Source organism: Chiloscyllium punctatum, chromosome 16 (genome assembly GCF_047496795.1).
Source record: "Chiloscyllium punctatum isolate Juve2018m chromosome 16, sChiPun1.3, whole genome shotgun sequence".
Taxonomy (NCBI): Eukaryota; Metazoa; Chordata; class Chondrichthyes; order Orectolobiformes; family Hemiscylliidae; genus Chiloscyllium; species Chiloscyllium punctatum.
In genome coordinates, this window is record NC_092754.1 from 14,781,450 (window position 1) to 14,804,188 (window position 22,739).

Below are 22,739 nucleotides of genomic sequence, written 5' to 3' on the forward strand. Positions count from 1 at the left end.
CCCTCTATTTATCTCTCCACCCCTGAGGCTCCCAGCCTAATTCCTGATGAAGTCTTTTGCTCGAAACATCAATTTTCCTGCACCTCAGATGCTGCCTGACTGGCTATGCTTTTCCAGCACCATTCTAATCTTGTTTCTAATCTCCAGCATCTGCAGTACCCACTTCCACCAAGTTTGTTTATATGGTCTATTTATTACTGGTGCTTTGGTACTACTTGTTAAAACTGATTGCTTTTCCAAATTAAGTCCCATATGTCAAGTGAAGTGAGGAAAGGGTGCAGGAAGAAAAGGAGGAGATGATGTCTGTTTTAGTTTTTTTAGGTTGTTAGATGAGAGGCTTTAATCAATGACTTGTGAAAGAGTAAGTTATAATATTTATTCAAAACACCACTTACTCCTTTTTGCTATTTGACAGGTTTCAGTGTAGACTGGTGGGCACTTGGCGTATTGATGTTTGAAATGATGGCTGGAAGATCACCATTTGACATCATCACTGATAACCCAGACATGAACACAGAGGATTACCTGTTTCAAGGTTAGCAGGACATAATACAAACTTAATTTTACTTTTAATAAGTGTTGGCTCTCGACCTAGTCAATTAAGTGATGAGTCAAGGCCACCTATCACACACTGAAAAGCAGTTCTCATTTGTCAGCTACTCAAAGCGGGGAAAAATTGGGCAAATAATTTTTCTGGTTTATTTGCATTCATTTAAGTTGCACAGTTGATTTTAAAAAAGCATTTGAGTTTTGCATTCGGTAAAACATAAATAGAGAGATTTGTGGTACAGCAAGATATTCTTTGGTCCATCATATCTATGCCAACAAAAGGAGGAATCCAACCTACTCTCTCCTCCTATCCCATGGTCTATAACTCTGTAGGTTGCAAAACCTCGCATACATTTCAGTGTTTTGTGGGTTTCTGCCTATGCCACCTTTTCGGTAGTGAATTCCAAACCTCAAAATACTTCTTCGACTTCCTTCTAATCCTTCCCCAAATTACTTCAGTTCTATCCCCTGGTTATTTATGTCTCTGCAGATAGAAATAACTGATTCGTACTCACTCGAAACATTATTTTATACTCCTGAATTAAATCTCCCCTTGGCTTTCTCTGTTCCAAAGAAACCAACCCAGAGCATTGATGGGGTGGGGACGGTGGATAACTTCAAGGAAAGGATCAAGCATTTAGGACTGAGAGCAAAATGGCTTTTTCACTCAAGGAATTGTGAACCTTTAGAATTTTCCACTCTGGAGGGTAATTGATGCTCTTATCATTGAAAATATTCAACACACATCAATCATTTTTTGATCTTTCAAGGAATCAAAGTATATGGGGAACGAGCAGGAAAGTGAATTGAAGTAGAATGTCAGGCATGATTGTGGTGGAGAAGGTTAAGGAGCTAGATAATACATCGTTCCTATTTGTTAAGAAATTCCAGCCTAACCAATCTTTCCCATGGCCAAAATTTTCTTTTCATGGCAACATCCATGTAACTCTCATCTGTATCCCCATATGGACAAGAACAGCTTTCCTATATTCTAGTGTTCAAAACTACATGCAATGCTCTGTCTCGTCTAATTAGTATTTTGTACAGTTCTAACATAGCCTCTCTGGCCAAGGACTTGTGTATCAGAGCAATCAAGGAAAGTATTCTGTATGCTTCTGGATAACCTCATCCAATCGAACTGCTATTTGCAAAGAGTTAATACGATGTATTTTTCCATCACTCTATTCTGCAGCCTTGTTTGTTATTCCCAAGTGCATTGACAGGCCCATTGATTTGTACAGCAGTTTTATTTCTCATCATCAGCTCCCTGATCAAAGCTTACGTGATCTATCAACTTTTTCATGCTTCCTTTTTGTAAGGCTCACACAACACCAGGTTATAGTCCAACAGGTTTATTTGGAAGTACTCGCGCTCCGAAAGCTAGTGCTTCCAAATAGACCTGTTGGGCTTTAACCTGGCGTGGTGAGATTTTTAACTTTATCCAGCCCGTTTCAACACATCCTTCTTGGAAGACCTTGTACAGAGACCTGCAGCACATCCCTGGAAATAGCCTACCAATCATAAAAATATCTGTTGTCAATAATACTTTGCTCCCTCTCGCTGAGCCAAATTTCAATCCAACGTACTTTTTATTCACACGAATGAGGGCTTCGCTAGCTAGCCAAGCATTTATTGCCATCCCTAATTGCCTCGAGTGTAATTAAGAGCCAACCATATTGCTGTGTTGTCTGGAGTCACATGTAAGCTATACTCAGTAAGAATGTCAGTTTCCTTTCCTTGAGAGCATTAGTGAACGAGATAGGTTTTTCCAACAATTGATAATGGATTCATGGTCACCTTTAGACTCTTAATTCCAGATTTATATCACTTGTCTCTCTCCTTTGGATTCTATGAACGTGAACATTACAAAAATGGTGATGTTTTGACTATTAGATTCTCCCTCCATATAGTACTTAACATTCATTAGCACCACTTCTAACTTGCAGTTTTGGTTCTCCATTCTCATGTTCTCAGTCACAGACAAGGCTATATCCAATTTGAATCTTTGCATCCATGTTGTCCTGCAGGCTTTAAACTCCACTTCCTCTATGGCCACATAAGGAGAAAGCTCAGTCTATTGGCAATATACAAGCAACTGCCTACCTTAAGCTTCCTGTTTACCATTTGTACTTGCACAACTACCGATCTGTTCAAACATTCCTTCTCTTCCATGTTTGGCTACCTTTGTTGCCAAAAACACCCCTTCTGTTATCCCATTTGTTTCCCTGCTTTGGTCTCAGAGTCATACAGAGAGTGGTGGCAGAGGGTTGCTTTTCGAACTGAAGGCCTGTCACCAGCGGTGCTCACAGGGATCAGTTATGAGTCACTTTTTGTTTATCATTTATATGAATGGTTTGGATGAGAATGTAAACGTCATGGTTAGTAAGTTCGTGAACGACACCAAAATTGGTGGCATAGTAGAGAGTGATGACAGTTTTCTAAGATTGCAAAGGGATCTTGATCAAATGGTCAATGAACTGAAAAATGGCAGATGGAGTTCAACCTGAATAAATGCAAGGCATTGCATTTTGGTCCAACAAACAAGGGTAGGGCTTATACAGTTAACAGAGCCTCAGGTAGTGTTATAGAACAGAGGGACCTAGTGGTTCAGGTACATAATTCTTTGAAGTTTGCATTACATATACACTGGGTGATTAAAAAGGTATTTGGTGATTGGCTTACCTTCATTGCTCAGTCCTTTGAGTACAGGAGTTGAGACGTCATGTTGAGGTTGTATAGGACATTGGTGAGACCTGATCTGTCCAGTTCTGATTACTCCATTACAGGAAGGATATTAGCCTGGACAGGGTTCAGAAGAGATTAACCAGGATTTTACTGAGTATGGAAGGTTTGAATTGTAAAGGGAAGCTGGATAGGCTGGGATTTCTTTCAATAGAGCATAGGAGCTTGAGAGGAATATAGATAGAGATAATGGTAGTCTTCTCCCTCGGATGGGTGATTTCAAGGTGAATGGAGTGAGATTGAAAAAGACACGAGGGACAAATTTTGTACACAGGGTGGTTCGCAGGTAGAGTGAACTTGACAGGAAAAGGTGAATGCGGCTGTAATTCCAACATTTAAAAGACATTTGGCTAAAATCGTAGAATAGCAATGGTTTGGAGGGATTTAGGTGAGGATCAGGCAGGTGGGACCAGCTTTGCCCAGACTTGAATGAGGGTGGCATATCATTGAAATTTTCTCTTCATTGAACCACATCAAGTATTATCTAGCTTCAGGCTCCTCTGCCAAAACGACCACTTTATTATTTCAGCCTTATTTTTTAACCTATTTTATCATTCCGCTTCAGCCAATTTGGTGTTCAGATATTTGTAAATGGCTTTTCGTTGCTTTAATACGCCAATTATGGATTCAAATTTCTCACACTCGAGACAGATGTGAACTTCTATCATTATCACTTTTGCACAGAGCATGCTTGACATTGATGTATTTAATTAGTCCTGTCTCATTATTTACTATGATAGGTGATTATTGTGAGACTGGCTAAGAGGAAGAAGGGAGTGTACATAAGATTGAGGTGACTGAAGACAGATGAAGCTTTGGAAGAATATCTGGACTGTAGGACCAATCTGAAACCAGAATTAAGAGGGCTAAAAGGGGTCATGAGGTATCTTTAGCAAACAGGGTTAAGGAAAATCCCAAAGCCTTTTATTCATATATATAAGGAGCAAAAGGAGAAAAGTTATGCATGGACTAAGAGAAAATGGTTGAAGTTCATTATGATTACTTTGCATCGGCATTCACCGAGGAGAGGGACATGACGGATGTTGAGGTTAGGGATAAATGTTTGATTACCCTAGGTCTAGTCAGCAAAAGGAGGGAGGAAGTGTTGGGTATTCGAAAAGGCATGAGGGTGGACAAGTCCCCAGTTCCGGATGGGATCTATCCTAGGTTACTGAGGAAAGCAAGAGGGGAACTAGCTGGGGCCTTAACAGATATCTTTGCAGCATCCTTGAACACTGTGAGGTCACAGAGAACTAATTACTAAAATTACTAATGTTGTCCCCTTGTTTAAGAAAGGAAGCAGGGATAATCCAGGTAATTATAGACTGGCAAACCTGACATCAGTGGTTGGGAAGCTGCTGGAAAAGATACTGATGGATACGATCTATTTCCATTTGGAAGAACGTGGGCTTATCAGTGATAGGTAACATGGTTTTTTGCAGGGAAGATCATGGCTTATCAACTTAATAGAACTCTTTGAGGAAGTTACAAAGTTGATTGATGAGCAAAGGGCCTCAGGTGTCATGTACATGGATTTTAGTAGGGTGTTTGATAAGGTTCCCCATGATAGGCTGATGGAGAAGGTGAAGTCGCATAGGGTCCAGGGTGTACGAGCCAGATGGATAGAAAGCTGGCTGAGCAACAGGATACAGAGAGTAGTAGTTGAAGGGAATTTCTCAAAATGGTCACAGTGGTGTTCCACAGGGATCCTTGTTGGGACCACTGTTGTTTGTGATAAACATAAATGATTTGGAGGAAGGTACAGTAGTCAGATTAGCAAGTTTTCAGATGATACTAAGGTTGGTGGAGTAGCAGATAGTGAAGCGGGCTGTAGAGAATACAACAGAATACAAATAGATTGGAGAGTTGGGGAAATGGCTGATGGAGTTCAATCCAGGCAAATGCAAGGTGATGCATTTCGGAAGATCCAATTCAAGAGCGAAACATACAGTAAGTGGAAACATCCTGCGGAAAAATGATGTGCAGACAGATCTGGGTATTGAGGTCCATTGTTCCCTAAAGGTTGGAACACAGGTCAATACAGTGGTCAAGAAGGTATGTACGGCATGCTTTCCTATGTTGGACAGGATATTGAGTACAAGTTTTGGCAGGTCATGTTACAGTGGTAGAAGACTTTTTGGTGCGGCCGCATTTGGAATACTGAATACAGGTCACCAGATTACCAAAAGGATGTGTATGCTTTGAAGAAGGTGCAGAGGAGGTTCACTAGTATGTTGTCTGGTTTGGAGGGCGCTTGCTATTAAGAGAGGTTGAGTAGATGCGGATTATTTTATTTATAAAGGCAGAGGTTGAGGGGGGACCTGACAGAGGTCTACAAAATCATATGAGGTATAGACAGGGTGGATAGCAAGAAGCTTTTCCTGGAGTAAGGAACTCTGTCACTTGGGGTCTCGAGTTCAAGGTTTAGGTGAAACGTTTAGGGCAGATATGCATGGAAAGTTCTTTATGCAGAGGGTGATGAGTACCTCAAATGGCTATTGGATCGTACTAATCTATTTTTATTTGTACTATGAATTGATCAGAGTTGTTCTCAAATGCTGTTCTATACAGTTAAATAGCTTTAGTTCTGTCTTTTACAGTTTTTTTTCTTCCTTTTTGACTTAACTCTTTGGTTTACTCTTCTGTTAGTACACTGTGTTCTTCCCTGTTCCACTTAAGTCATTGTTTATTCTGTCTTTAAATTCCAAACCACCCGTTTTCTTTGCCCTTGCTGGCATATGTAGGCTGCTGATTCTCCAACATCTCCAAATTAAAGTTCTCATTCTCATTTAATTTCCTTTGTTGCTTTATCCCTCCCTATTTCCAATCTATATTGTTCTCCGATGCTATCCTGCCCTCCCACAAAACTTAACTGTTTCTCTGAGATTAGTTTGTTTCCTTCAGCTGCTTTGAGTCCTTGCTTTAGAAGTTCTTTCTGATACGTCAGCTGTCTTTCATTTTTTTAAAGCACTTCTCAATACCGTCTTTTTGATGAATTGTTGTTTATGTCTGCAAATCTAATTTCTGTATTGTTGACCAAGTGTCCGTTTTGTCTAATTGTGAAATGCATTGGAATGTTTTCCAAGTAATAGTACATAAATGCAACTTGTTGATTCACAGGAAGTAAATAACATTCCACATTAGTTTTGATTCAGCATTAAATGACACTGATTCTTCAAAGCTAAACTGAATGCTGCATGCACTTATATTAAGGTTCTGAATGTTTACTACCATATGCTGCTTCCTCCATATATGCAGGACTGTGTTCACCAACATTGTCCTGGTTGCGTAGTCTTTGGTTGCACGTTGTCTATGTGGCCTTTGTCAGTTTTGCAGCATTTTTTGTTCTTAGCACAGGGTAGAACTTAATGCATTCACTCAAATACTGACTGCACCTCACACATTCTAGTTAATGTCTCCAGTGCATTAGTTAGGTAGTAGTATTGAAAACATCAAATGCTGGCAATCACAACAGGTCAGACAGCACCCTTGGAGAGACCGGCAGCTAACATTTCCCGTCTAGATGACTCTTCATCAGTTATCAGTACAAATTCCTGCACCTGCAGAAATTGCCCCCAGGAGGCAGTAGTATTAATGGTGGTTAGAAGAACATTTTGGTTCAGACTATATTCTTCTGTTAACTCAGTGAAAATATATTTTTGTTTTGTTAGATTATCAAAGTAAATAGTATGGGCTTGTCAATCCTGTGAAATAAGACCTGTACATTTGGAACTTTCACTGATGGAAGTTAGTTAAGAATGAGATTTGTGTATCTCTCTCCAACAAAGTGCAACAAGTATCATCATCTGCAAAAATATAACATTTCCATTTCCCTTCCAAGGTGTCTTTATAAAATTTTTAAGCGTGAACAAAGTTGCATGCCAGCCTTATGGGATATTCTAAGTTGTGAACATGCACTTACTAGAATTACTTTCTGTCAAGAACAGATAATGACTGAAGGAGAAAATCTCCTCTCAATAATCATGTCAGGACTGAAAGTTGTGTTCCAGAACTAAAAAAAAGACTATTCCATTGAGTCATCTAGTGCATTCAGCTATGATTAATGTTGCACACTCAAATCAGACAAAGTTTAAATGAAAAGAAAAAAATTGAAGACATTTTCAAAAAATAATGAAATGTAGAAAATTAGCATCTATAATAAATTCAGCAATATACTTAATTTACTTTTTAAATCTTTTCAGTTATTTTGGAGAAGCCTATTCGAATCCCTAGATCACTTTCAGTAAAAGCAGCCAGTGTCCTAAAAGGATTTTTAAATAAGGTAAGTGACTGGTTGTTCAGATGTTGATTTGAAATAAGGTATTCATTACAATCCAAAGTCAATGAGGTATTTGGAAGCAGGGAGTTAACTGTTGACACAATTGTTCTTGATATATATTAACAATCTTGGTGTATGAGGTACAATTACAAAATTTGTAGTTAATGCAAAACTTATTTTGAATTGTGAGGAGGATAATGTAGACTTGCAAAAAGATACATGTTTTTGGGGATGTGAAATTGCCTTCAACAAGGTGTTTTACTTGATCTTCCATAACATAAGAAACTGGGTATGGATGTTGTAGTATTGAAAGGTCCTATAACCAATTTATGTAAGAACATTACGTTCCTTGGGAGTATTACTCACTGGGCTGACATTAAGCATTAAATTTCAACAGAGGACCTTGTTTACAGTATAGTGCTTCAAATGATCAGAGGTAAAATGTATCTTGAGATGTTCATATGCTCAAGTCACATTCTCTACTGCGGTAATGATATCATGAGCATATTTCTTAAAGACACACTGACATGCCAACCATAGGACATAATACAACATATGCCACCCTACTTTCCCAAAGACAAAAACCTAGACCAAGCAAATGTACATGGTTGGATTTAGACAAGTGTTGTCAATTCAATAATTATAAAAACAGTTGATATTGAGTTTATAAGATTAACGTTTAAAGCTTCACTGTCACACTTTGATCATTCACCTGGTAATCACATTCCTGTTTGGAAAGGTATATGTCATGTTGCTGGTTGCCTCACTCAACATCATTACACAATCATCATTGTCAGAGTGTACTTCCATACACTGTGCATGATTGGTGTACCATACATTGGTCTAAGCTGACTTCTGTTCCTTTGCAATGTAGACCATGATCAGTACTGAATTGTTATGATCTGGGCTGGTTGCATATTTCAGAAATCTTTGCTGATATCCAAATTTGTGTTTCTAGCTTGCACTTGCTACCCATTGCACAATTTTGGTAGTCAAGGAGGCTGGAAGAACACAGCAAGCCAGGCAGCACCACAAGAAGTCAACATTTTGGATCCTCAGGACTAGATGTGGGAGTAGGGAGAGCCACAGATAATGAGAGAGGGTGAGGAGGAGAAGTGATGAGAGAAGCAGAATGGTAAGGTAGTGATAGGTAGACACGGGTAATGGGTATGATCTGGCAAGCCGATGGGAGGAATGAATCTGGTTGGTAGCTAGAAGGAAGGGTCAGTAGGTGGAATGGGAGGAAGGAGGTAGGGCTGGAAAAGAAGCTGGGGGGTGGTTTGGAAGGTTGTTTCAAATTAGAGGACTCGATGTTAATTCCTCTGTGCTGTAGTCTGCCCTGGCGGAAGATAAGATGTTCCTCCAGTTTGCAGTCTGATTCACTGCAACAATGGAGGATGCCGAGGATGGACATGTCAGAGGGGGAGTGGGAGGGGCAATTGAGGTGGGCAGTGACCGGTTGGTCATTTTGGGCCAGGCGAAGATGCTCGGCAAAACGGTCACCTAATCTACATTTGGTCACACCGATGTAGAGAAGACCATGGCGGGAGTACTGAATGCAGTAGACTTGGTGGATTCGATGCAGGTGAACTTGTGTCTCACCTGGAAGAACTGTTTGGGGCCGTGGATGGCAGTGAGAGAAGTGGTGTATGGGCATAATGTTGCATCTTTTTCGGTTACAGGGGAAGGTATCAGGGCATTTGAGTGGTTGGTGGGAATTGTTGTGCAAACCAAGGAGGGGCGAAGGAAACTGTCCTTAGAGCAGGCAGAGAAAGTTGGGGACGGGAAGATGTTCTGGATGGTGGGGTCTATTTGGAGTTGGTGGAAGTGTTTAAGGATGATACATTGGATGCAGGGGTGATGGGGTAGCAAATGAGGACAAGAGGACCCTACCTTTGGAGGGGGTTGGGAGGAAGGGGGTTTAGAGCAGTGCAACGGGGAATGGAGGTGGTGTGGTTGGAGGGCTGTCTGGATGGCAAAGTCAGGGGAATAGCATTGTTTGAAATTGGAGGGCATCAGAGCAGATGAGATAGGGGAATTGGGAAAACGAATGGATTTGTTTGCCGAATACAGGGTGGAAGAAGCTGTAGTCCAGGTAGCTATGAGAGTCTGTGAGTTTTATAGTAAATGTGTCGCTGGAGATGGAAACAGAGGGGTCAATAAAAGGGGAAGGAGGTGTCAGAGATAAACCAAGTGAATGTAATGGTGGGGTGGAATTTGTTAACAAAGTCAATGAACACCTTCCTGTCTTTCTTGACCTCTCTGTTTCCATCTCCAGTGACATTTTACAAACCGGCATTTGCTGCAAACCCACAGACTCCCATAATTATTTGGACAACACCTCCTCCCACCCTATATCCTGCAAAAATTCCACTCTGTTTTCCCAATTCCTCTGTCTCCATTGCATCTGCTTTGACGGGGTTCCACTCCCAAGCATCCCAGATGTCATCCTATTTCAAACAATGTTCCATTCCCTACTCCACTGCTCTAAACCCCCTCCTCCAAACATAATAAAGGTAGGGTCCCCCTTGTCTTCATTTTACACCCCACCAGCCTCCTCATCCAACGTATCATCCTCAAACACTTCTGCCAACTCCAATTAGACCCTACCACACAAAACATCTTCCTCTCTCTATCCTCTCTGCCTTCCACGAGGACCATTCCCTTCACCACTCTTTGATTCGCACCACACTCTCCTCCAAGCCCCCCAGTATCTTCCCCTGTAACTGACAACACCTGCCCAAACACCACCTCCCTCATCATCATTCAGGCCCCAAGCAGTCCTTTTACTTGAGAGGTTCACGTGCATCTTCTCCAGCCTAGTCTACTGCATCTGGTGCTACTGATGTGGTCTTCGGTGAGACCAAATGTAGACTAGGTGACCATTTTGTTAAGCTGATGACACTAAGCTGGGTGAAATATGGGGAGGGTGTTAGGAGAATACAGGGTGACCTGGACAGGCTAGGTGAGTGGACGGATGCATGGCAGATGCAGTTTAATGTGGATTAATGTGTGGTTATCCACTTTGGTGGCAAGAACAGGAAGGCAGATTACTACCTAAATGGAGTCAAGTTAGTTAAAGGGGCAGTACAATGAGATCTAGGTGTTCTTGTACACCAGTCAATGAAAGCAAGCATGCAGGTACAGCAGGCAATGAAGAAAGCTAATAGCATGCTGGCCTTCATAGCAAGAGGAATTGAGTATAGAATCAAAGAGGTCCTTCTGCAGATGTACAGGGCCCTGGTGAGACCGCACCTGGAATATTGTACACAGTTTTGGGCTCCAAATTTGAGGAAAGACATTCTGGCTATTGAGGGAATGCAGTGTAGGTTCACGAGGTCAATTCCCGGAATGGCGGGACTACCTTACGCTGAAAGATTGGAGCGACTGGACTTGTATACGCTTGAGTTTAGAAGGCTGAGAGGGGATCTGATTGAGACGTATAAGATTATTAAAGGATTGGACACTTTGGAGGCAGGAAGCATGTTTCCGCTGATGGGTGAGTCCTGAACCAGGGGACATAGTTTAAAAATAAGGGGTAGGCCACTTAGAACAGAATTGGGGAGAAACTTCACCCAGAGAGTGATGGGTGCATGGAATGCTCTGCCCCAGAAGGCTGCGGAGGCCAAGTCTCTGGATACTTTCAAGAAAGAGTTGGATAGAGCTCTTAAGGATAGTGGAATCAAGGGTTATGGGGATAAGGCAGGAACAGGAAACTGATTGAGGATGATCAGCCATGATCATAATTTTAGATTAGATTAGATTACCTACAGTATGGAAACAGGCCCTTCGGCCCAACAAGTCCACACTGACCCACAACCCACCCAGACCCATTCCCCTACATTTACCCCTTCACCTAACCCTACGGGCAATTAAGCATGGCCAATTCACCTGACCTGCACATCTTTTGGACTGTGGGAGGAAACCGGAGCACCCGGAGGAAACCCGTGCAGACACTGGGAGAATGTGCAAACTCCACACAGTCAGTCGCCTGAGGCGGGAATTGAACCCGGGTCTCTGGCGCTGTGAGGCAGCAGTGCTAACCACTGTGCCACCGTGCCGCCCAAAAATAAAAATAACCTGCCGCTCCATTGCATGGCACAACACAAATGCAGAGGGGAGACTTGAGCAGCCACTGCTGGCAGAAAAAGCCTACACCTCCTGCTATGAATGGTGGTGCTGGCTCGAAAGACACAATGGCCTACTACTGCACCTATTGTCTGTTGTCTATTATCTTCGCCTGGCCTGAAACGGCCAGCCAAATGTCCCAGTCACTGCCCACTTCAAGTGCCCCTCCCACACACCTCTGACATGTCCATCCTAGGCATCCTCCATTGCCATAGTGAATCAGACTTTAAATTAGAGGAACTACACCTCATCTTCCGCCTGCGCACCCTACCACCCAAAGGACTTAACATTGAGTCCTCTCATTTCACATAACCTTCCCACCCATCCCCGAGCTTCCTTTCCAGTCCCGCCTCCTCCCTTCCATTCCACCTACTGACCTTTCCTTCCTGTTACCAACCAGATTGATCCCTCCCATCGACCAACCAAGTCATACTGTACCTGTGTCCACCTATCATGACCTCACCATTCCGCTACTCTCCCCACTCCAACCCCCTCCCCTTCTCCCTTTATCTGTAGCAACCCCTACCCGCGCATCTAGTTCTGAAGATGAGTTAATACCCATAACATTGACTTCTCCACTTCATCATGCTGCCTGGCTTGTTGTGTTCTTCCAGCCTCCTGTTTGTGTACTTCAGATTCCAGCATCTGCAGTTATTTTGTGTCTGCATAATTTTGGTGGTTCTTCACCTGCTTACTTGTCAGCTACCTCTTCTTCATCACTGTCTTTGAAGAAGAATGCCCTGCATGTCAGAATGGTTGGACAATTGGTTGCTGGGCAAGGTCATTCACACTTACCGTCAGATCTTGCGTTGTGCAGGGGGAAATAATCCCTCTCCATTTGTGAAACTATGAAACTGAAGAAGACATTTCAAGGTTGAACTGTTATGCTTTGGCCAGAGACACTGAACAGTAGCACATGAAAATATCGCAATACAATGCAGCACTCTTGCTTTGTATTCAACACTTGGTGACCATTGATTTTACAGTTCATATCACATTCTGCTAGACGGTACGTGGATGGTAAGTTCACAATATGATATCAGTCATTCTCACTATGTATACATACCTCGAAACTGTTTGCCACTGTGCTGCATTCTGTTTTCAAACATCATCTGATCCTAGGCACAGAACAAACTGAAAGTAGTGCTTATCGTGTCAATGATGGTTGCACTTAGAACATAGAACATAGAACATAGAAGAATACAGCGCAGTACAGGCCCTTCAGCCCTCGATGTTGCGCCGATCAAAGCCCACCTAACCTACACTAACCCACTATCCTCCATATACCTATCCAATGCCCGCTTAAATACCCATAAAGAGGGAGAGTCCACTACTGCTACTGGCAGGGCATTCCATGAACTTACGACTCGCTGAGTGAAGAACCTACCCCTAACATCAGTCCTATATCTACCCCCCCTTAATTTAAAGCTATGCCCCCTTGTAATAGCTGACTCCATACGTGGAAAAAGGTTCTCACTGTCAACCCTATCTAACCCCCTAATCATCTTGTACACCTCTATCAAATCACCCCTAAACCTTCTTTTCTCCAATGAAAACAACCCCAAGTGCCTCAGCCTTTCCTCATAGGATTTTCCTACCATACCAGGCAACATCCTGGTAAACTTCCTCTGCACCCGTTCCAGTGCCTCCACATCCTTCCTATAGTATGGCGACCAAAACTGCACACAATATTCCAGATGCGGCCGCACCAGAGTCTTATACAACTGCAGCATGACCTCGGGACTCCAGAACTCAATTCCTCTACCAATAAAACAATGGCATAGAACAATGGCAAATTTACAGAAGGAACCTGTCACAAGGATGAAATCCTTTGTAAATAGGCCTATGGTTATTTTCATCGAAGAGGTGAATGAAATATTTTATCGAGTTGATACATTGGGTGTGCCTCACGTGCATTCATGAACCTTTGAATATCCTGATTCATCCTTGGCCAGTTCAGAGATGTTCAACATCCATCCGTCCTTAATTTAACATGGAGATGATAGCTTGGTGAAATGCTTTTGGTATCAGGACTTATTTGCCCTTGAAAATGACTTGTCATTAGATACCAAGTTTGTCTCTGCGTGATCAAAATGAACAAATATTAATGTAAGTCTAATACTGTCAGACCATCCTTGCAATGATGCCTTTGCAACTCCTTAAATTGTGCAACTGTTTAGTGTCTCTGGCCAAAGCATAACAGTTCAACCTTGAGATGTCTTCAGTTTCATAGTCTCGGGCATCAATATGCAGATCAAGAGTAATATCATCTTTGCATGGATTGGATAATCTGCTCAGCATGCTAGACATGATCAACTGGTACCTGGCTTCTATCTCACTTGAAAATAATACCTTTGGAACTTGAGGTAGATGTTGCAAACATGGTAGTGCACCCATTAGCAGTTTCTGGCATATTACTTCTATTGGTAATTGATATGAAGGTACCAATGTTGGACTGGGTTGGACAAGGTCAGAAATCACACACCAGGTTACAGTGCAATAAATTTATTTGAAAATACTAGATTTTGGAGTGCTAATCCTTCACCAGGTGTTAGTCAGAGAGGAAGACCTTAAGACACAGTATTTTCAGGAAAAGATCAACAGGTCATACAACTCCTTATAAGTTCTGCGTCTAAGGTCTTCCTGTCTCATTAACACCTGATGAAGGGGCAGTGGACTGTAACCAGGTGTCATGTGATTTTTGACCTTCTAATAGATTATGAATTGTTTCAAAGGTATATTTGTTACAAATAATTGTGTGAGAAACCACAAGATGCTGAATACAAGAGCAAATGTCTTGTGCTCTATATTGGAATAGTTGACTTATGCATGTAACAGGAATTTCAAACCAATGGCAATACACTATTCATTTTGCAAAAGACACTCTCCTAAATGGCCTCTTGCCACAGGTAGGGAACATGCTTTCTCAAGAAAATCTCTCAGTGGAGGTATGTTGTCTGCAAAATTGAGAACATATAGTGAGAGCAAATTTAAAAATCTGAGATAACATTACAGGTTGTTTTTATCCTGCATGGTTGTTTTTTTAACAACTTTGACTTTGTTAGGTTAAATATGGGCTCAATGGACATAGTAAATGGAGTTCAGAAAGGGTTAGTTGGCCTGGCACTTGTATTGCTAAATACCAATGCTTGTGTTTGCACAGCTGACATCAGTAGGTAAAGTTTGTGCTTATGGCCTGCCTTATCTTACCAATGATGTTATCCAACCATATTTAAAATAGAGAAAATGTAGCTATTAATGTGCATTTAAATATAAACGTTAAATCAGTATTCTCATTTCAACACCAACTTAAGTGCCTTTTTTTTATCAAGTTTCTTTTTTATTGTATGACAAAGAAGGTCAAAAATCCAAATCTTCAATTATTTTTGCTTCTGGTGGAGAATTCCTGCTGTGCGATCTCATGCAGATTTTACATGCTTGTCCACAATAATTTTCTCCTTTGGTATGATTTAAAAGTTTTTAACATTATCATAGTACAAATATGTAGATTTTTCAGTAAAACCTTATGCAATTTCCATATAGCAAAAATGCTGCATCACTGAAAGCCATGTGAAAAATCCTGATTTTAAAAAGAATATTTTCACGAGTTTAGCAATCTTCGTTCTTCAGTCCACTAATTCAGATGAGATTGTTTGGGCTAATTTAACTCTTTGTTTTAGTTGGATCTGCTGTTCTTTGTTGCCAATAGCAGATATCACATTGGGAGACTCCTCTACTCAGAACCTGACAGCTGCTGCCTGGGATTGTGCTAACCTGTAATTTGCTGCTATACACACCAATTGTGTTGGCCAGGTCTGAGCTAGTCTACAATATATCATTACCACTAAGATCTTTGAGACTTGAAAAGCGATTCATTCTTCCCTTTTACTCATTACCCAATCTGGTTATGGTAACATTGCTACAATAAAATTGTAAGCAAGATTTAAACATGCCAGTTACTCAGAACATCATCTGCAGTTTAAGAAATACTGTGATTATTACATAATCTTCATTACTGTTGTCACTTTATTAAAACCTCCAAAACTGTTTGTAAAGATATTTATTGAAAAAAGCTACTGTAACAAATTTGGATGCTTAAAAAGGTCCAATTAAAAGAACAGTTCAAAAAAATTATCAACAAATAAAGTAGTAATCAGAATTGAAATGTTTATTTGCGGGTACGTTACCAAATAAGAAGAAGCATTAGATTTACATTGTGATAGTTTCTGCTGTTAGCATTATACTTTTAATATTAAATTAAGAGATCTTACTTGAATAATTCTGTTCTCTGTGCTTAGTCCTCACTTGTGTACAAATTGTTGGAATTCTCAACATATGAACCATGCCTGTTTTAAAAGTACTATTTCAGGAGAGAAATTATAGTTCTCACTGGCACAATATGGATGGCATGATGGCAAAGGCAGTTCGCACTACTGCCTCACAGAGCCAGGGACACTGGTTCACTTTCACCCTCAGGCCACATCTGTGTAGGTTTCCGCTGGGTGCTCTGGTTTCCTCCCACAGTCCAAAGATATGCAGATAAGGTGGATTGGCCTCACTAAATTGCCCCATAGTGTCCAAGAATGTGCAGGCTAGGTGGATTAGCCATGGTACATGTGCATTTATGACAATTGAGTGGCAGGGTGTGGTCTGGATGTGATGCTCTTCGGGGGGTTTGTGGAACTCAATAGGCCAAATGGCCACTATCTGCACTGTAGAGCTTCAATGCTGAGTCTGCTATCTCAACTTAGAAGATATTGACATTTACATATCCTCGAGCTTACAGTAAAGCTTAGGTACAAAGAACTTCATAGTCCATGTTAACAGTGTGCCTTATCTGTATTCTTGTTTTTGCTTTGGAAAATGATACCTTCCTTCATCCCTCCTTAGTCATTCATCTCTTCTGATTAAATGAGTAGTCAGACCCCTGAAAATTAAATATTAATTGTTTTCTTTCTCCCTTCCTTCAGTAAATAATGTGGTTGAAACTGAGGTTCTGCATATTTCCAACAAGGAGAATGTGAGGACTGGAAATCAGGAGTTGAGAGTGTGTTGTTGAGAAAGCACAGCAGGTCAGACAGCATCGAAGGAGCAGGAGAATCGACGTTTTGTGCATCGGCCCTCCATCATTTCTGATGAAGGGCTTATGCCCAAAATGTCGAATCTCCTGCTCCTCTGATGCTGCTTGACCTGCTGTGCTCTCCCAGCAACACACACTCTACCCATATTTCCAATAAGTCCAATAAGCATCTCCCATTTGATTTGTGGCAATGAAATGAATTATAAATGGTAGCTCTACAGTGCAGGTTTTTTTTTAAACTATTGAAAAAGATTACATTGACTAAACCAAAAAGATGTGTAAGAACTATTGAGGAATTAGGTAAGAAATGTTATAATTAGTTGCAATAGCTTGTATTTTTTTCATACAGTTCTTACTTATGATACCAGTTAACAAGTTCTTCAATTTGGATCTTAAAAATGTTATGCTATCTCAAGGTCATTTTGGAAACAGAATATAAACAACGATAAAGGAATTTTTTAAATTAAATTTTTAAATCTTAATTTTTGTTTTCTGGTATGTAACTTGTCTTCGGCTCAGGCAATTTAACTCCAGTGCAAAACTTTATGGGTATGATGGGAAGTATTTGCAAAGGAATCAAGTCTGCTTTTATTTTTATCAGTTTATATTGATACTATTGAAAATAATTGATTGGATTTAACTTACCCTCAGTGAGGGAATTATGGATTAGAAGCAGAAGTCACTGATTTGTATTCTGAAATCCTCCCCTTTTGGACCAACTTAAAGCTTCCTCTCTTGGGAAGCTTTTCTACCTTGTGATAACCCAGCCAAAGAAATGTGTAGTTTCATCTTAATGAGTACTTGTTAATAGTTGGAAAATAACAAAGGAACTAACTTTTACATGGTGTTCAGTTCCACTTAGAAACTGAAGACCATGTGACACTGCATACTTTACACTGCATACTCCTAAATGGAGGTTAGATCAGACCGGAATGCCATTTGAAACAAACCTTCAAGAGATGCTATGAGCCCTCCATATTCTGCATGGCGAATCACCCCCAAACTCAGATAAAACATTGCCTTGGGTGTCTTTTATGCCAAGAGTACTTCTGAAACACATCAGTTGTGGTTCTCACCCATTACATTGTAGATGTCACATGTGCAATGTTTTTGTTGTTGTAGTTGCTCTTTTGCCCTGGTGTTTGCCTGCTATAGATTAATACAGTCCGCCACTTGTAAGTGCACAGGTGGAGGGAAATAGAAAGTTCAACAGTTGTATTTTATTGAAAATTCACAATAGAAGTGGATCAACACATCTCAATTGAGCCTTGTCAATTTCCACATTGAGCGTTTTTTGTTTGATTCATTCATTGATAAATGAGAACTTGTCAACAATAGTAATGTGTAAGCTATTCTATTTTTGATACTTTCAGTGCATTCATTCTGTAACAGTACTCTAGTTTTGTGATATGTTAAGCCATACTAGGACTGTTTCAACTTTTTCATGGGTCACTATTATAACTACAATAAATAGTCATGTCGATTGAATAACAAGCAATGAGCAGTTACAATCGATTCTGTATTTTGGTTGCTCATAACTTGTAATTTTTATTTTACAAATTATTAAAAGTTTAGTAAAATACATTTCAAAGGCAATGAATCTGAGGTAACTTAAATAAAAGCTCAATGCTGTTTGAAATATTTAAATAAATATCCAGCATCCAGATTAAGAATTAGAATAATACATTTACTTGAAAATAAAAACATTTTTTGGATAGGAATCTGACATAACTTGGGTATTTAAAGGAACATTGATATACTTTGATATTACGCACTGTAGTATCTACAGAATTAAAATCGTGAGCAGAATGAAGATGTACACTATTGTTAACATATAACACAAAATATCATTTAAATTCAGAATCAGTGTTTCAGCTGTTCAAATATTATTTTAGAAGTATATATTTCCTGGAAAGAAAATGACTTTGGAATAGAAATTTGACATATTCATCTAATCATCTTTGCGCAGCACTTATCTTTCATATTATTTGTTTAAATTGTTCACAGGACCCTAAAGAACGACTTGGGTGTAATTCACAGACAGGATTTGCTGACATCCAGGCTCACACCTTTTTCCGTAGCATTGACTGGGAACTGGTAAGTAATACAGTACATCTGACAAGTTGTCAGTCATTTGATACCTGTGATGGGCAGGTGGACATGCAGATGCAACAGCCTACTTTGGCATAATGAGGAAGTGGATGTCCAATGGTGATGGAACGCTTCCTGTTGCTTTATTCCAAACAAAAAAATTTTCTGTAATTGGTTTATTAGGAATACATTACTGTAGGAATACTACTTACATTAGTGTGCAACTGGACTGTCTGTTTTAATGGAGCCTTGAACTTGGACAACTATGTTTAATATTTAGAATTATGGTGAAAGGTGTGTTATACATTGTATTGTAATTATTAGAAGTTGTATTTTAAACCAAAAGCAGAGCAATGTTCAGTTTGTTGAAGGGTTTTTAAAAGACAAAGTCGTTCTGGAACAGTGACCTTTAATACATTATTGATAGGAAAGTATGTGATTGCAGTCAAGTTGGGAGAACACGTGTAATGTTGATGGGCAAGAAGTTTATACAATTGATTTTATGATACAGAAGAAACAGAACAAAGCCATTTTAACTTGTTTTAATTTCTTCTGTTTAGAAGAAACAAAAGTATAATTCATTGCAGTGGAGCTAGTCACCTCAGCAGAAAGTGTCGTCTTGTCTGTGGAGATTCCAAGCCAAGAGATCTTGTAGTTTTTGTAGTCTTTAAGTTTTTGGAGAAAGACTAGGCCCCCTGAATTGTGAAAGGTTCATATCTACAGACTCAGAAAGGAATCTTAAAATTGTCTCTACAGTTTGCAGAAAAGAAATTGGAAGGAGTCAGTTAAGTAGAATTTTGAAGAGTTCAGATAGTGTATAATTTCTCTGGGCACAAGTTTTCATGACTGATATTGTTGTAGAGCAGGTTGAAACTATATTTTTATTGTTTGTTATAATTTTTCTGAACTGTTTTGTATAACTTGTTTTTATTTTTGTTTCATAATTTCATGTTCTGTTTTAAAGAACACTTGCAGTTTAGTATAAATATGTTCCAATGACTAACCACACATGACTTCAGAAAAATCCTTAAATATATGACCTATCAAGCCAGGTTTCATTCTGGGATTTGACTTGTCCAGTAGTATCATCAGCCAGGATCATAACAAAATGAGGACTGGATTTTTGGAAACTGAAAGAACTATGGATTGCTGGAAAAATTCGCCAAGTCTGGCAGCATCTGTGGAGACAAATCAGACTTAACATTTAGGGTAAACGTTTCGAACTGTTCTGAGGAAGGGTCACCGAAATGGAAATGTTAACTCTGATTTGTCTCCACAGATGCTACCAGACCTACTGAGTTTTTGAAGCAAATTTTTGTTTTTGGTTCTGGATTTTTGGATCTTACCCAATAAAACTAGTCTTTGGACTTGTGAAAACAAGTGTAAGACACTTCAAAGAGTAATCCTAAATAGATTTATTATTGAATAAACTCTATGTATTGCATTCAGTATTGAACATTTCTTACCAAAAAGAATTCTGACTCCTCAAAAGTATACATTTTTTTCTGGTAAGGTTAACTTTTAAAATAATGGGCACCCTTTTAGTAAACGGAATTTGCACTCTGTAACCCTCAGAGTTTTTCACGCAGCAAGTTTTGAGAAGATTTGTAGCTCAGGTTGAGGTTCTGGATGTAGGTTTGCTCGCTGAGCTGCAAGGTTCATTTCCAGACGTTTCGTCACCCTACTAGGTAACACCTTCAGTGGGCCTCAGGCAAAACACGATACATGATTCCTGATTTCTATTTACAGAGCAAATATTGATCTACAAAAGCAATCATCCCAACATCCATAAAAAAGCTGCATCCGAACATTATTTCAACGAGCCAACACACATTGCAGCACAGAGGAACTACGCAGAGCAGAGGAAAATCACCTATACAGTGTATTAAAAAAGAATGGGTACCCAATGAACACCGTCCACCAATTTCTCAGCAACAAACCCAAACAAGCAGACAAAACGCGTCCAGAAACTCTAGCCACTCTCCCCTACGTCAAAGACATTTCGGAAATGACTGCCAGACTACTCGGACCCTTTGGCATCGTGGTAGCCCACAAACTTACCAACACACTAAAAAGCAGCTAATGACCTTGAAAGACCCTATACAGACAACAAGCAAAACTAATGTCATTTACAAAATACCACACAAGAATTATAACAAACACTACATTGGACAAACAGGCAGAAAACTAGCCACCAGGGTACATGAAGAGCAACTAGCCACAAAATGACATGACCCTCCCTCACTAGTATCCTTACATACAGATAAGGAAGGACACCACTTTGACTGGGACAACACATCCATCTTAGGACAAGCAAAACAAAGACACGCATGAGAATTCCTAGAAGCATGGCATTCCAACCGGAACTCTATCAACAAACACATCGAGTTAGACCCCATCTACCAGCTCCTGAAAAAAAACAGGAAATTGTGTCACCACAGGAAATGACATCACCAACCCAAAGAAACCCAAACATATAAATAGAAAGTAGGAATCATGTACAGTGCTTCGCCTGAGGCCCACTGAAGATGTTACCTAGTAGAGTGACAAAACATCTGGAAATGAACCTTTCAGCTCAGTGAGCAAACCTACATCCACGTTTTTACATGGTGAGGTGGCTATGTCAATGGAAGACCATTTTATGAAGTGAAGAATTAGAAGTGTCAGATGATTCCTATGAAGGCACTTTGTTTCTATTGAGGAAGTAGTAAACCGTTATGGGGTTATTTTAAATTGCAGTCAAATCTCCATCAAATATTTTGTAAATGTGATCTGACATTGTTACAAAGTCTCTCAATTGATCTGTTGAGCCAACAGCCATCTTCTGATTCTTGGACAGGAGTGTGTGGGAAGTATGTTGACATCTTCCAGATGAGATGTATTTTATGCATCTAAACACAGCATATGTTTTTCTTTTTCTTATTTCTGTTTATATAAACACCAAAGTTTGGCATTCTGCTTTTGTCATAATAAAAGTAACATTTGGAGCAAATAGTTGGAGGGCTGAATGATTTGAGCAATCATAGAATCCCTATGTGTGGATGCAGGCCATTTGGCCCATCGAGACACTCCAAAGGACATTCCACCCAGACCCAACCCCCATTCTGTAACTCCATATTTTCCATGGCCAATCCACCTAACCTGTACATGTTTGGACAGTGGGAGGAAATCAGAACATCTGGAGAAAACCTATGCACAGAAAATGTGCAAACACCACGCAGGCAGTCATCCAACGGTGGAATCAAACTAGGGTCCCCAATGATGTGAGGCAGCAGTGCTAACCACTGAGTCACCCCTACATGAGCTTGAGTTTCTGAATTAATAATCTGGTGACTTGATACCTATGCTATAGCCGAACAAAGGAGCATCTCTGTTTCTACTTGATTTCAAACTGTGATACCATAGGGGCAATGGTTTGTTAGTCTAGGGGTATGAATTTCACTTTGGAGGTCGTGCATTGGTAGACATGTTTAAGCCCTGACTGCAACAAGTTTTTAATCAATGAACATATTTCTGTTGTGGATACCTATTATCATAGTTACATGGGGGCAAATATGTGACTGCCTTCAACTGACAATTTGCTGATAAGAGTTTAAAGACATCAAGATTGCAACTACAACAAGTAATTTGTTAATTACAGTAGCCACTATTGTTTCTATTGTTATGGACCACCATAACATATAATAAATTTGTAATTATTTGACCTCTAACTTAAAATGATTCCTTTACTTTCTCCATCTCATCCCCAATGAAATTGATAAGTCCATCCAAGTAATATTTTTGTTTTTTCAAAAGAAAGGAAAAGCCTAAATAAAAAGACACAAGATGGAGGCAAGATTGGATAAATTGACGTGTAATGATAGGATGATG

General features: G+C 40.0%; 1 protein-coding gene across 6 annotated transcripts in view; it reads left to right on the forward strand.

Moving 5' to 3' along the window:
- Nucleotides 1–22,739, forward strand: part of prkcz (protein kinase C, zeta) — a 428,930-nt gene that overhangs the window by 303,876 nt on the left and 102,315 nt on the right. For all 6 annotated transcript variants that reach the window (XM_072586280.1, XM_072586279.1, XM_072586278.1 and 3 more), the window contains 3 exons: nucleotides 416–535; nucleotides 7,494–7,573; nucleotides 18,786–18,875. In XM_072586280.1, coding sequence (XP_072442381.1) covers nucleotides 416–535; nucleotides 7,494–7,573; nucleotides 18,786–18,875 — 290 coding nt within the window. The remainder of the gene's footprint in view (nucleotides 1–415; nucleotides 536–7,493; nucleotides 7,574–18,785; nucleotides 18,876–22,739) is intronic.